Raw genomic sequence first — 13,205 nt, 5'->3', positions numbered from 1 at the left:
CAGAGGTAGGGAACTGGATCTCTCCAGGAGTCCGGGAGGTCTGGTGAGGCCCCTCTGGGCAGCAGGCTTCCATTTGCTGGGCTCCGGCAGTGCCAGGAGCATCAACCTTTCCAGGTGCTCCAGCAAGGAAGGACCCTGAACAAGAAGAATCAGAACCAGCTGGTTTTAAAAGATAGCCAATTATTTTCTGATTTGTCTTTGGGAAGAGACGATTATTTTATTTGAAAAGGAAAAAAATCACTTTATTGGGCTTTTTAGTTATGCAAAGGAAAAGCCTCTGTCCCACAAACAGTCAGGGAGGAGAGAGCTCGATTCCTCTGCATAACAATGGGAAAGAAAGCTGCTTGCCTTAGGGCAGAGTCTCCACCAGCGGGGAGATGAGTCTAAGACCCCAACTAAGGCGTTTCCTTTCTCCTCAAGAAATCTTCCGAAGAGTGGAGGGCTTAGATTTCAGGTGAGGCTCAGGCAGAGGTCAAAGTTCAGCTGCCCTCCTAGTTCGGCCACAGTTTAGTTGCTCAAGGGGAAAGATGCTTGCAAGTGAGGCAGACCTGAGCAAGGTGGGGCAGAACTATTTGGGGGTACCTGCTGTGTGCCAGGCACTTGGGATACAATGCTGAAGTCTGTAGGCAGTTCCTGCCTTCTATTTACACAACTGTTTAGTTACAGTTCTGGAATGTTCCATGAAAATGAAGAAATAACGGGTCCTAGTCATAGTTAACATTACAAAGCAAGTGTCATATACCAACCAGGCAGTGTTCTACAAGCTTACACATGTTTACTCTGCAAAAACTTCATGAGGAAAATACTAGCATTATACTTAACCATACTGATGAGAAAATGAAAACACAGAAAACTAGTTTAGAAAACTAACCTGCCAAGGTTACTCCAAGTGTGATGGCGTTGAGATTTGAGTCCTGAAATCTGTGCTCTGAGTCACTTCACTTTTTGCTTCTTTCTCCATGCTCACAGGACAGAAGGTATCTAAGAGGAGCCTGGCAGGTCCAGAGGGCTTCTCTCAGGAAGTGAGCTGACATCTAAGAATGAGATGGAACCAAACAGACCTGGAGGGGAACCTTCATTCCAGGAAGAGGGAACCATATGTGTAAAGGTGCAGAGGTAGAGTGGGAGAAAGGAAAGAAATGAAGGATTTGTATGGAGATATGGACAGGGGCCAGGTCATGCCAAAAATCATTATGGGAAGCTAGTGGAAAGTTTTAAAGGGGTAGTAGATACATTCAGATTTATATTTCTTTTCTTTTCCTTTTATTTTTTAATTAATTAATTAATTTAGATTATATATATATTTAAAGATTTTATTTATTTGACAGAGAGAGATCATAAGTAGGCGGAGAGACAGGCAGAGGGAGAGAGGGAAGCAGGCTCTCTCTGATGCGGGGCTTGATCCCAGGACCCTGAGATCATGACCTGAGCAGAAGGCAGTGGCTCAACCCACCGAGCCACCCAGGCACCCCTAGATTATATTTTTAAGGACCACCTGGGTGGCTTGGTTGGTTAAGTGCCTGACTTGGCTCAGGTCATAATCTCAGGGTTCCTGGATCCAGCCACCCTTGGGCTCCCTGCGCAGCAGGGAGTCTGCTTGCCCCTCTCCCTTTGCCCCTCCCCGCTCAAATAAATAAAATCTCTTTTAAAAGAGATTTTATTTACTTATTTGACAGAGAGAGAGATCACAAGTAGGCAGAGAGGCAGGCAGAGAGAGAGGGGGAAGCAGGATCCCCGCTGAGCAGAGCCCCTTGCAGGGCTCCATCCCAGAACCCTGAGACCATGACCAGAGCCGAAGGCGGAGGCTTAACCCACTGAGTCACCCAGATGCCTGTTAAAAAAAGATTCTAAGTAATCTCTACACCCAACGTGGGGTTCAAACTCACAACCCCCAAATCGAATCGCATGCTCCACCGACTGAGCCAGCTAGGCGCTCGCCAGATTTTGTATTTCAAATATCACCCCAAAGGTTGTGCAGAGAATGAATGGGGGTGTTTGGTGGCAGAGGGGATCTCCTAGCCATTGTATGGTGTTTGCACATAAGACAGAGTAGCCAGGTTGGGCTAAGGTCTGTTGAGGTTCTCCCATCAGAACTGCTGGGTGTTGCTCCCTAAAAAGGGTGAAGAGCAGAGGACAAGTCACTAGAACTCGGAAGCCTGGTCTGGGAGCGGCTAAAGAGGCGGAGTCTGATGGGGTGTGTAGCAGGCTGGGGCGGGGCCCGGGATTGGGCTGGCCCAGTGGGCCACTCGGCTCCGGCTCCGTTGGGTTTCCGTTGGGTTTCGGGACTGGTCTCCAAGTGGGCGGGATGCTGTGCTACACGCGGCGTCCTGGTTGTCTTGATGGAGCTGGCTCAGGAAGGGCCGGGCTGGAGGTGGGCGGGGCGCTGTTGTACCCCCGCCCAGCCGCTGTCAGGATAGAGCTGGTCCAGGAGGGGCGGGGCGCGAGGTGGGCGGGGCGCTGGGCCTCCCGCGGCCACGCCGCTGTCGCGGATGCATTCCTGGCTCTCTGGCCGGGGGCGGAGGAGCGCCCCGGCTGAGTCTGCGGTCCCCGCTGGGTGCGGGTGTCGGGACTGGCCGGAGCTGGGAGCGGGGCAGCGGAGGACCCAGGTGAGCCGGAACCTTGTGCCTGGAGCGGGACCGCGGAGGCTCGAGGTGAGCCGGGACCTCTTGCGGGCCCAGGGTGCGCTCCCCACCGCCAGAGGGCGAGCGGCAGCGGGGCTCAGGGAGCTGCCCCCTCCCAGCACTGGGGACCTGGGCGTCCTCTCGGAAGGGGGGTGGAGGAGACGGTAAATCAGTAACCCGCAGCGCACACAGGGCCTTTTGTCCCGCTCTGTCCAAAGAGCACCCTGGCCATGGAGCTGGTTACTCATTGCCCACCCGAGCGGGGGCGGGCCGGCTGTCTCTGCAGCTCCCCCTCAGGTCCTGCCGACTCGCACCTCCCCCCAGGGTGACCGGGTAGGGGTGGAGGAAGGAGAGCGCCTGGTCCCTCTGCCGGACCATCTGCGCCCCCCGAGTAGAGATGAGGAAGCCGAGGATCCGAGAGGTGCAGTCATTTGCTCCAGGTCTCCCAGCGCTTGAATGCGGGAGGCTGGAGGAGAACCCAGGACTGTCTGATGCCAGAGTCAGGCCGTTCAGCCCCTTAGCAAGGCGGTGGGTCGGTCTGTCTGTGGCTGGGTGTGATCCGACAATGAAGGGTCCTGAGGTTACAAGGTCGGGGCAGCCTAGGAATGGGAATAAAATCCGTAGACTTCCCGCCCCTCTCCCAGCTGGAGCTGTGGACCCAGAGGGATGCTCTGCAGGTTGAGCGGATTCTATGGAGAAGGGCCATGGAAACTGGGGGTGGGTGCAAGGACAGTGGCATCTGGTTAAGGTGGAGAAGAGAAATGGGGACACAGAGGTATGTATGTGCAAGAGAGAAGACATGCCCAGTTTTGAAAGCCAATGGCTTTAGTGCTGAAGAGGCTGAAGGAGCAGACTGTGCAACCAAAGATACTGACAAGGACAAGGGCAAGGAGGGAGGCCTAGAATGCTAGATAAACTGTGGGTTGGACCCTGCTGGATATGGGCAGCCATTGAGGGCTTGAGAACTGGGGGATATAGGGTGGTGACATGGCAGATACTTGTAATTTCTAAAGCCCTGCTGGAGAGTGGAGGCTGGAGTGTCAAGGGAGATATTTGCAAAGGCCCAAGCTGGAGATGACCATGGCCTGCGTTGGGTCCAAACAGAGGAGGTGAGATGGACAGGAGAAGGATTGAGGAGGAAGATGGGACTGGGAGTTGGGGGGGGGGGCGCGGTGAAGTTGGATGGGAAGAAATGATGCCCAAGCTGCAGGAGCAACCCAGGGAAGGAGCAGTTGGAAGGGGGAGATGATGGCTTTGGCCAGGACAAGCTGAGTGCCCCCTGCCTTGGAGCCAGAGCTGGAAGGGGGGCAGTGGCTGAAGAGAGAGTGCAGTGAGCTTCCTGGGCAAGGTAGATTCAGAGACATCAGTGCCTCCTGACTTACGGAGCCCCAGGTAATAGCCAGTGGTCCCCTGGGACTGCATTGGTCACCTCTTCCCCTGCTCCAGCTGGGGCTGTTTTGAGAGTTCCTTTTGGGAGATGGAGACATCCTTGGTGGCATATGGATAGGGTGGGTGTGTACCTCATACCTGACAGGAACTGCACCAGAATGGGAGGTAATTGACCAAGGGCAGACCCAGGGTGACCGTCACGAAGGGGTGGGGGAGGAGGGAAGAACATGCCAACATTCTGTGTTTTCAGCCCCTACATATGGTCTCTTTTATCCTCCAATCAGTCCTCCGAGGACAGCACCCTGAGAGGGACAGGGACTTGTAAGTTGGTGAGAGGGACAGGGACTTGTAAGTTGGTAAGAGTCAGAATTTGAACTTGGCTTTGTTGGACACAGAGCCCGTGTTGCCTCAAACGGAGCTGTGAGGACACAAAAAGCAGATGTATTCCCAGCATGCCATTCTGGTTCAGAATGAGGAAGAACTTTTGATCGCCATGGAATGTGCTGCTGTGTTAGGAGTGAGTGCTCTGCCACTGAAGGTATTCAAAGCTGGCCATGAAAATGTCAGCCGTGCTAGAAGTGTGGGTCAGATCAGATAACATCCAGATGCTGAAGTTTGGCCTTGTATTAGATTTCTTTCTTTTTTTTTTTTTTTTTTGGTTCTTTAGCAATAAATTCATTTATTCAGCAAAAAATAAATTATGTGTGCTGAGAGCGAGCAGAAGATATGTCTCCATTCTCTGCTTTCCTCCGAGGAAAGAATCCCCAAACTGCCCTTTCTGTGAACTTGTGCCAGGGTCTCAGCAGGACCGGAGGAGAGCAGGAAGCCTGGCCCTGCCCCCCTGCACAACCTACTGTGAAGAAGCTTTGGGCTCTGGCCACAGCAGAGCTGCTTCCAGTGTCTGCCCAATCTCTGCCGCACTGCTGTGTGGGGGTGAGGGTGGAGGGACAAGTCTTCTGACCACTTCCGGTCTGTTTCTTCATCTGCAGAACAGGGGAATAGCACCCCCAAAGGTGCCTGCATAGCAGGAGTTCTTCTCCCTCCTTTGCAGGAAGGCAGTTGGTGTTAAGCCCAGCCTGGGTCCTTGTGAGCGGCAGGAAGGATATGTGGCTGCTGTTGGCCTTCTTGGGGGTCCTGGTGGAGGTGCCTGGGGCTCCCACTTTGTCCCTTGAAGCCTCTGAGGAAATGCAGCTAGGTATGGCCTTTAAGGTGGGAGAAGGGGGCAGGGGTGGGCACCTGGAGGGGGGCTACTAGCTGAGTAAAGCTGGGAAGGACCTGGCCCAGTCCCTGAGGAGGTGACAGCAGGGCAGGACCCAACCATTAAGACTCAGTGTCTGGCTCCCACCTATCTCTATGTCCACAAGAGAGGAATGGCCTTGCAGGGTGAGGGTCCTGAGCTGGGCTGCAGAGCTGGTGGTGAGCCCCTCACCGTGTGTGCGCGTGTGTGTGTGCGCGCGTGCGTGCATATGTGTGTGCGCGTGCACGTGTGCGCATGCATGCGTGTGTGTTCCGTGCACTGGGTGTGTGGTTTGGGAGTCCCAGCAGCATGTGTGGTGTATGCACTGTGGGTGTGCTGTGCCCTGGAGGTGTGGCACCTGTGGCATGTGGGGTGTGTGTGTGTGTGTGTGTGTGGCAATGGCATGTCCAGTCCAGCATGTGTGCTATGCACCATATGTGTGATGTGCACCAGAGGCATGGCAGTGGCCTTATGTACAGTGTCGGTAGCATGTGATGACAGGTGTCTATGTTGAGGAGCAGCGGGGGTCCAGCATGTGTTGAGGGATGCTGTGTCCCGCCTGTGCAGCATGTTCCCCATACACAGAAGGCTCCCTCAGCTGGGGTTCTGGGGGGCTTGCTGACCTCTGCCCTTGGCCCACAGAACCCTGCCTGGCCCCTGGCCCCGAGCAGCAAGAGCAGGAGCTGACTGTGGCCCTTGGGCAGCCTGTGCGGCTGTGCTGTGGGCGGGCTGAGCGTGGTGGCCACTGGTACAAGGAGGGCAGTCGCCTACCACCTGCTGGCCGGGTACGAGGCTGGAGGGGCCGCTTGGAGATCGCCAGTTTCCTACCGGAGGATGCTGGCTGCTACCTCTGCCTGGCACGAGGCTCCATGCTTGTCCTGCACAATGTTACCTTGGTTGTGGATGGTAAGGGGGTCTAGCAGGGGCTAAAGGGTGCCTGGGGAGAGAGACTGTCCCCATCCTAGACCTCAGAGGTCTCTCTTTGTCCCTGATATAGACTCCTTGACCTCCAGCAATGGCAATGAGGACCCTAAGGCCCACGGGGGCCCCTTGAATGGGCACATTTACCCCCAGCAAGGTCAGTATGAGTCCTCAGGGACTCATTTCCCTCCCTCCCAGCTGGTCACTGAGAAGAAGGGACCTGTGTGGAAACAGGTAATCATCCTGGGGGCAGTAAGTTTGCCTTCCCCCTCCCTACCAGCACCCTACTGGACACACCCTCAACGCATGGAGAAGAAACTGCACGCAGTGCCTGCTGGGAACACTGTGAAGTTCCGCTGTCCAGCGGCAGGCAACCCCACACCCACCATCCGCTGGCTTAAAGACGGACAGGATTTCCATGGGGAGCATCGCATTGGAGGCATTCGGGTGAGTCTCCAGGTTCCAAGACCATCTGCTCCTCCATTTTCACTCTCCCATTGATCTGCTGCGGCCTAGAAGTCATTCCTTCTCCAATGAGGAGGGCAGCTAGAAGGGCCCTAGAAAGAGCACTAGACCGCGGACTGGGACAGCTTCGATTCAAGTCCCACTCCACCACCCTCCTGCATGTGACTTAATCCCCCAGCCTCAGCTTTCCTTGTAAAGTGGGAAGGCTCACTGACTGGCAGGTAGGGCGTTTCAGCAGCTAATTCTCATAAGACCCTATGGGGTCAGCTCCAGGGTGCAGGGAGGAAGCTGGGACTCTGAGAGGGCAAACACTGGCTCCAGGTGGTACAACCAAGAAGAAGCCATGCTAAAACTCAGGCACAAACCAAAGGTTCAGATCCCTCTTGGCCTTGGCCTGGCCTTCCCAGGGCCTGGAGAACTTGAGAAGACCACTGTGGGCAGGATCTAGCCTCTTTGGGCCCTGGAACCCTGGGTGGGCACCGGTGAATGGCCACTCACAGACGCTTCCCTGCCCCCAGCTGCGCCACCAGCACTGGAGCCTGGTGATGGAAAGTGTGGTGCCCTCGGACCGCGGTACATACACTTGCCTCGTGGAGAACCCAATGGGCAGCATCCGCTACAGCTATCTGCTGGATGTGCTGGGTGAGCGGACGGGCAGGCAAGGTGGTCTGGGGTGGGAGGCCTGACACTGCCCTCGGCTAGTGCACAGTCTGGCTGGCAACATGGGCTCAAGCTGCCCTAGGTGTCCCAGTGGGTCAGTGAGAAGTTCAGGGGTGGTGGTGGGGGGTCATGTTTGCCTGGAAGAATGGGGGTCAGCTGAGCAGAAAAGGTGGGAAAGACATCCAGGCAGAGGGCCCAGGCTGAATAAAGGTCCTAGGTGTAATGAAAACAATGCCTTTGTGAAGAGGTGTATGCCTGGGGTGTGGCATTTAAGCGGGGAGCTGTGTATGGGGAGGGTTTTGAATGCTAGACTATGAAGTGGTCCTTGACCACCAAAGGCAATAGGGAGCCATGGAAGGTTGCAGCAGCGTAAGCAGGGGGCAGACAAGGTCTGAGTTGCACATCAGGAAGTTCCGTCCCTTGAGCTGAGGGCAGGTGACCAGGGTGCTTCTGTGGGTGCCACTGGTCAGGGTTGACCGCCTGGCCTGGCCCCCAGAGCGGTCCCCGCACCGGCCCATCCTGCAGGCGGGGCTCCCAGCCAATACCACAGCTGTGGCAGGCAGCGACGTGGAGCTGCTGTGCAAGGTGTACAGTGACGCCCAGCCCCACATCCAGTGGCTGAAGCACATCGTTGTCAATGGCAGCAGTTTTGGCGCCGATGGCTTCCCCTACGTGCAAGTCCTGAAGGTCTGGCACCCGCCAGCTCCTGAACCCTCCTGCTCTCCCATGGGGCGTGGGGGTACGGGCTTGGCCCCCTGCTTCGTTCCTGGCCACAATATGGCCCCTGGCCCTGTTGTGACCCCTGAGTATGTCCCGCCCCCGTCCCCAGACAGCAGACATCAATAGCTCAGAGGTGGAAGTCCTATATCTTCGGAACGTGTCAGCTGAGGATGCAGGCGAATACACCTGCCTGGCGGGCAACTCCATTGGCCTCTCCTACCAGTCAGCCTGGCTCACAGTGCTGCCAGGTGAGCACTTGAGGGGGCCGGGAGGGGCTGCAGTAATCCCGCTCTGCCCCAGCAGCAAGCTGTGTCCCTTGGCCTGTGGGGCTTGGGACGTGGCATGAGGGTTTGTGTGTTCGATTCCGCGTGTCGCAGTGCTTCTGTGCGTGTCCCCGTGGGACTGCCCTGTGACCCCCTGGGTTATGGGTGCGCAGGACAGGGTGTCACTGCAGCTTTCGTGGTGAGTGTCTCGGTGGGTGTTGGGAGCTATGAGGCCTGAGTTAGAGGATGTGGAGCTGGCCATCTAACCACTGACTGCTCAGTTTTCTGTCTATGTGTGTGTCTGTGAGCAGAGGAGGACCTCACATGGACAGCAGTGGCCCCTGAGGGCAGGTACACGGACATCATTCTCTACGTGTCAGGCTCTCTGGCTTTGGTTGTCCTCCTGCTGCTGGCCGGGCTGTATCGAGGGCAGGTACTCCTGAGTCGGCACCCCCGGCAGCCCGCCACTGTGCAGAAGCTGTCCCGCTTCCCTCTGGCCCGGCAGGTACCATGCTGTTCCCCACCCCCTACCATGTCCCCCATAGCGAAGCTCTCGGCCTGCCCACCCGCCTCCCCAGCTCAGCTCCAGCAGGCTGACCGAGTCACCCACCTTACAGTTCTCCCTGGAGTCAGGCTCTTCGGCCAAGTCCAGCTCCTCCTTGGTGCGGGGTGTCCGTCTCTCCTCCAGTGGCCCTCCCTTGCTCGCTGGCCTTGTGAGTCTAGACCTACCTCTCGACCCACTGTGGGAGTTCCCCAGGGACAGGTATGCAGCACGGAGGGAGGATGGGCATTCAGCCTCCAGGCAGGAAGGCTGAGGTGGCTGAGGCCTCGGCTGTCTCATCTCCAGGCTGGTGCTCGGGAAGCCGCTGGGCGAGGGCTGCTTCGGGCAGGTGGTGCGTGCAGAGGCCTTCGGCATGGACCCCACCCAGCCTGACCAAGCCAGCACTGTGGCCGTCAAGATGCTCAAGGGTGAGTGGTGGCCCTGAGGGATGTGCCGTGGCCTTGGGACCAACAGAAGAGGCTCATGGTGCAACCAGTTGAGCACCAGAAGGTGGCCAGAAGGGCTGCAGGATCCCACCCTTGGGCCTGGGGCCCAACTCTGCTACCAACCTTAGCAAGCCGTTTCTGAACCTATTTGCTCACGTGTTACCTGGGGGTAAACAGTAGTTCCTACCTCCTGGCCTGAGGTTCCTGGAGAGTGCCTGGTATATTAAACCTTGCCCACTGGAAGGATGATGACTACAAGGATTTGGGGTGACTTGGGGTCAGACACCCCCACCTCAGCCCTAGCCCCATGTCAGCCGTGGCCTCGAATAACCTTGTCAGTCTCACAGGCTTCCACCTCATTCCTCCCGAGTACCCCCAAGCCACACCTTCAGCCTCCCCCACCCTGGGCCCTTTCCAGATCTGTCCTCTTGCATCCACCACTCCGGGAGAACAGCCCAAGTGCCAGCCCCAAAGTCCACAGGAGATACCTGGGGACCTACCATCAGGGCCTCTCACTGCTACCCCCACCTCCTCTACAAGAGCAGCCCAAACCGCTTTTCTGCTCCCCCATCCCCTCTGCACAGCTGGGGCCACCTGGTACTTTCTGGGAGGCAGGGATTGAGAAATGTGCATTGAGGTCTGGCAGGGAGGGTATGTCATTGGCCCAGGGCCACAGGTCAGCCCCTGCTCCTCAGCCTTCTCAAGAGAATCTGAAGCAGCTTCTTCCCAGCCTCCCCGAGCTGCAACCCACTGGCAGCTCCCTGAATTCCCAGGCCAGATGGTCTCTAGTCCCCAGTCTGACCTTAGGGCGCCAGCCTGCCTCCCGCCCCCAAGAGCTCTCACCGCTTTCAGGAACTAACGCCAAACCTCCAGATAGAGCTTCTTCCTGTTCAGAATTCCGTTTCCTAGCCCCACTCACAGACAGGCCCACCTTTTCTAGACCCTTGATCTTGGTGCTTCCCTGTAACTTCCATGAGCGGTGGGTGGGGCATGATCCATTGTCCCATTGGAGACAAGACGCTCCTGAGGTTCAGAGAAGTTAGGAGACTTTTTCAAGACCACACCGCCTAGCAGGGATTCAGGTCCAGCACTCCAGGCCCTGTCCCAGCTCCCCCATGTCTGTCACCCTGGCTGCCCCATCCCCTTGCAGACAATGCCTCCGACAAAGACTTGGCAGACCTGGTCTCCGAGATGGAGATGATGAAGCTGATCGGTCGGCACAAGAACATTATCAATCTATTGGGCGTCTGTACTCGGGAAGGTACGTTGGAATGGGGCTAAGGGCAGGGATGGGGGGTGTGGAGCTATAGCCTCTGCAGCCTCCCCGTCCCCCCACCGACAGGGCCCCTGTATGTGATTGTGGAGTGTGCCGCCAAGGGAAACCTGCGGGAGTTCCTGCGGGCCCGGCGGCCCCCAGGCCCTGACCTCAGCCCTGACGGTCCGAGGAGCAGTGAGGGGCCGCTCTCCTTCCCCGCCCTGGTTTCCTGCGCCTACCAGGTGGCCCGAGGCATGCAGTATCTAGAGTCGAGGAAGGTATGGGTGGTGGGCAGCACTCTGGACCATTCTCACTGCTCTGTCTGTACACTTTCCTGCCCCCCGGCACTGAATGTCCTCATCTTCCTCTCGCCCCTTTTCCATTGCCCTGTCTAAATGTCCCCAAGCCCTTCTGTACCTCCCATATGTACACATTTGACACTGCTTGTCCCCATTCCTTCCTCTCACAGGCCCTAACTCACAGGGCAAGGGAAGAGGCCATGCGAGAGGGAGGGGGTGGGCCCTGAAGTCAGCTTTAGTCTCCCCCTCCGAATATTGACCTCTTCATCTATGAAACAAGTGGATAGTGCCTTCCCTAGGGTTACTGGGAAGTACAGTGTGCCCAGCGTCCAGCCATGCGTCTTAATAAACCTAAGTCCCCTGCCCTACCCCCAGTGCATCCACCGGGACCTGGCTGCCCGGAACGTACTGGTGACAGAAGACAATGTGATGAAGATTGCTGACTTTGGGCTGGCCCGTGGCGTCCACCATATTGACTACTACAAGAAAACCAGCAATGTGAGGGAGGCAGGGCAGAGTTGGAAAGGGCGGGTGGGGGATACCTGTGGGACTCGGTGTCAATGCCCCTACCTGTCCCATCCAGGGCCGCCTGCCTGTCAAGTGGATGGCACCTGAGGCCTTGTTTGATCGAGTCTATACACACCAGACTGATGTGTAAGTCCTGGAGGTCGGGGCTCTGGAGCATCTGCCAGCAGCTACTACCCTACCCCACAAAAAGGGCAAAGCAATTGCCTGAGGTCACACAACCCTAGAACCTGAGTGCTGCCAGACTCCATGGTGGATCATGCCTGCGAGGTCCCCCATACCAGCCCTAGGACTAGGGAGCAAAGCTGTGCCCTGCTGAGCCCTGGTTCTGCCTCTAGGTGGTCGTTTGGAATCCTGCTGTGGGAGATCTTCACCCTCGGGGGCTCCCCGTACCCTGGCATCCCTGTGGAGGAGCTGTTCTCACTGCTGCGGGAAGGGCATCGGATGGATCGGCCCCCAAACTGCCCCCCAGAGCTGTGAGGCCTCACCCTCCTCTCCCCCACTTTACAGTCCTTATCCTCTGCCTTGACCTTGGCCGTAGGGCCCAGCCTCCTAATTCACTGTCACCATCCCCTCAGCTGCAAGGGGAGGTCCTAGCCTAGTGTCCATGCCCTTCCCCTGAGTGGCCCTACCGATCCCCTCATCAGAGCCTGCCCCTAACTCAGAACTTCCGCCCCCTCCACCCCCTCGGCCAGGTACGGGCTGATGCGGGAGTGCTGGCACGCAGCACCTTCCCAGAGGCCGACTTTCAAGCAGCTGGTGGAGGCACTGGACAAGGTCCTGCTGGCCATCTCCGAGGAGGTACTGCCCCCCTCTTGTCCTGTGACCCCTCTCTGACCACTCCCCTCGGGCCCTCATCCCAGCTGAGCACTGAGACTGACCAGCACTGTTCACTGTAGTACCTAGACCTCCGTCTGACCTTTGGACCCTACTCCCCCGCCGGTGGGGATACCAGCAGCACCTGCTCCTCCAGCGACTCTGTCTTCTGCCACGATTCCCTACCCCTGGGGCCCAGTGCCTTCTCCTTCCCAGGGGGGCAGACATGAGTGGGCCCCAACGCTGTGTAGTCAGGCAGGCTGGCAGTCTCCAGTCCTGGCTTAGCTGCAGCCTGCCAGTGCTTGACCTTGGCCCCAGGCCCCAACTGCAGGCTACTGTCCCAGATCTCTAGTTCTACTTTGGGGAGGTCCGTTCTTATTCCTGGGGTTCCTAGTTGAGGCTTCCTGCTCCGGCCTCAGATTCCCATACCAGACTTCAACCCCAGTCTTAAGGCCCTGCCCTTGCCTTATGGCCCCTGTGTTCTAATGGCCTGAGTGTTGGGGTTCTGCCGGCTTCCTGGGCCTTAGCACTCAGTCCTTGATCCAGGGGTTTGGCTGGACCTAGCTGTAGAGCTGTCCTAAACCTCCTTGCTTCCTTGCACCAAGAGAGGTCTTGGGCCTCTGAACCCCATTTCCCCCGGTCTCCCCTGCCTCCCCTTTGCTGCTTGTCCCAGCATCTTGGTGGAAAGCGCTGGTCCCTGTGCTCCTCGCTGAGCAGCTGGAAGCCTGCCAAAAACACAGAAGCAAATGGCCTTTTATAAATTATTTTTGAAATAAACCTCTGTGTTCCTGGTGTCTTCCCTGCAGCGGATGGAGGGGAAACAGGGTGGAGGGATCCCCAAGCTGGGAGTTTTGCCTGATACAAATGGAGGGCTCTGTGCCAGGCCTTGGGTTCACATCCTCCTACAGCTATGTTAGCGCGCCCCCAGGAACCTGTGTGCGCCTCTGTGTTGGTCTGTTTTACCCGCACCATCTCATGTATGCGATGGTCTGAATGAGCGCTGATGGTGGAGGAGTCCACACGGCACTCTCCACCGGGTGAAACTCT

At 57.2% G+C, this 13,205-nt stretch overlaps 1 protein-coding gene across 4 annotated transcripts; it reads left to right on the top strand.

The window, feature by feature from the left end:
- Nucleotides 1-2,442: 2,442 nt before the first annotated feature.
- FGFR4 (fibroblast growth factor receptor 4) lies at nucleotides 2,443-12,954 on the top strand. 4 transcript variants are annotated; one of them, XM_080805097.1, is made up of 19 exons: nucleotides 2,514-2,606; nucleotides 4,406-4,548; nucleotides 5,062-5,205; nucleotides 5,890-6,153; nucleotides 6,245-6,325; nucleotides 6,449-6,615; nucleotides 7,152-7,275; nucleotides 7,790-7,980; nucleotides 8,123-8,261; nucleotides 8,588-8,781; nucleotides 8,894-9,039; nucleotides 9,124-9,245; nucleotides 10,414-10,524; nucleotides 10,606-10,796; nucleotides 11,193-11,315; nucleotides 11,401-11,471; nucleotides 11,681-11,818; nucleotides 12,038-12,143; nucleotides 12,242-12,954. In XM_080805097.1, exons 2-19 carry the CDS (start codon nucleotides 4,509-4,511, stop codon nucleotides 12,386-12,388), a joined length of 2,499 nt encoding a protein of 832 aa, XP_080661223.1. In that variant the 5' UTR covers nucleotides 2,514-2,606; nucleotides 4,406-4,508; the 3' UTR covers nucleotides 12,389-12,954. The 4 variants fall into 4 exon arrangements, with proteins under 4 accessions (XP_080661224.1, XP_080661225.1, XP_080661223.1 ...); XM_080805096.1 differs by having other exon boundaries at nucleotides 2,514-2,651; XM_080805098.1 differs by lacking the exon at nucleotides 4,406-4,548 and having other exon boundaries at nucleotides 2,443-2,651.
- The last annotated feature ends 251 nt before the right edge of the window (nucleotides 12,955-13,205 follow it).

The sequence above is a fragment of the Martes martes genome, assembly GCF_963455335.1.
Source record: "Martes martes genome assembly, chromosome: 5".
Classification (NCBI taxonomy): Eukaryota; Metazoa; Chordata; class Mammalia; order Carnivora; family Mustelidae; genus Martes; species Martes martes.
The sequence above is the reverse complement of the archived record's forward strand: the minus strand, read 5'-3'. Positions and strand labels throughout refer to the sequence as shown.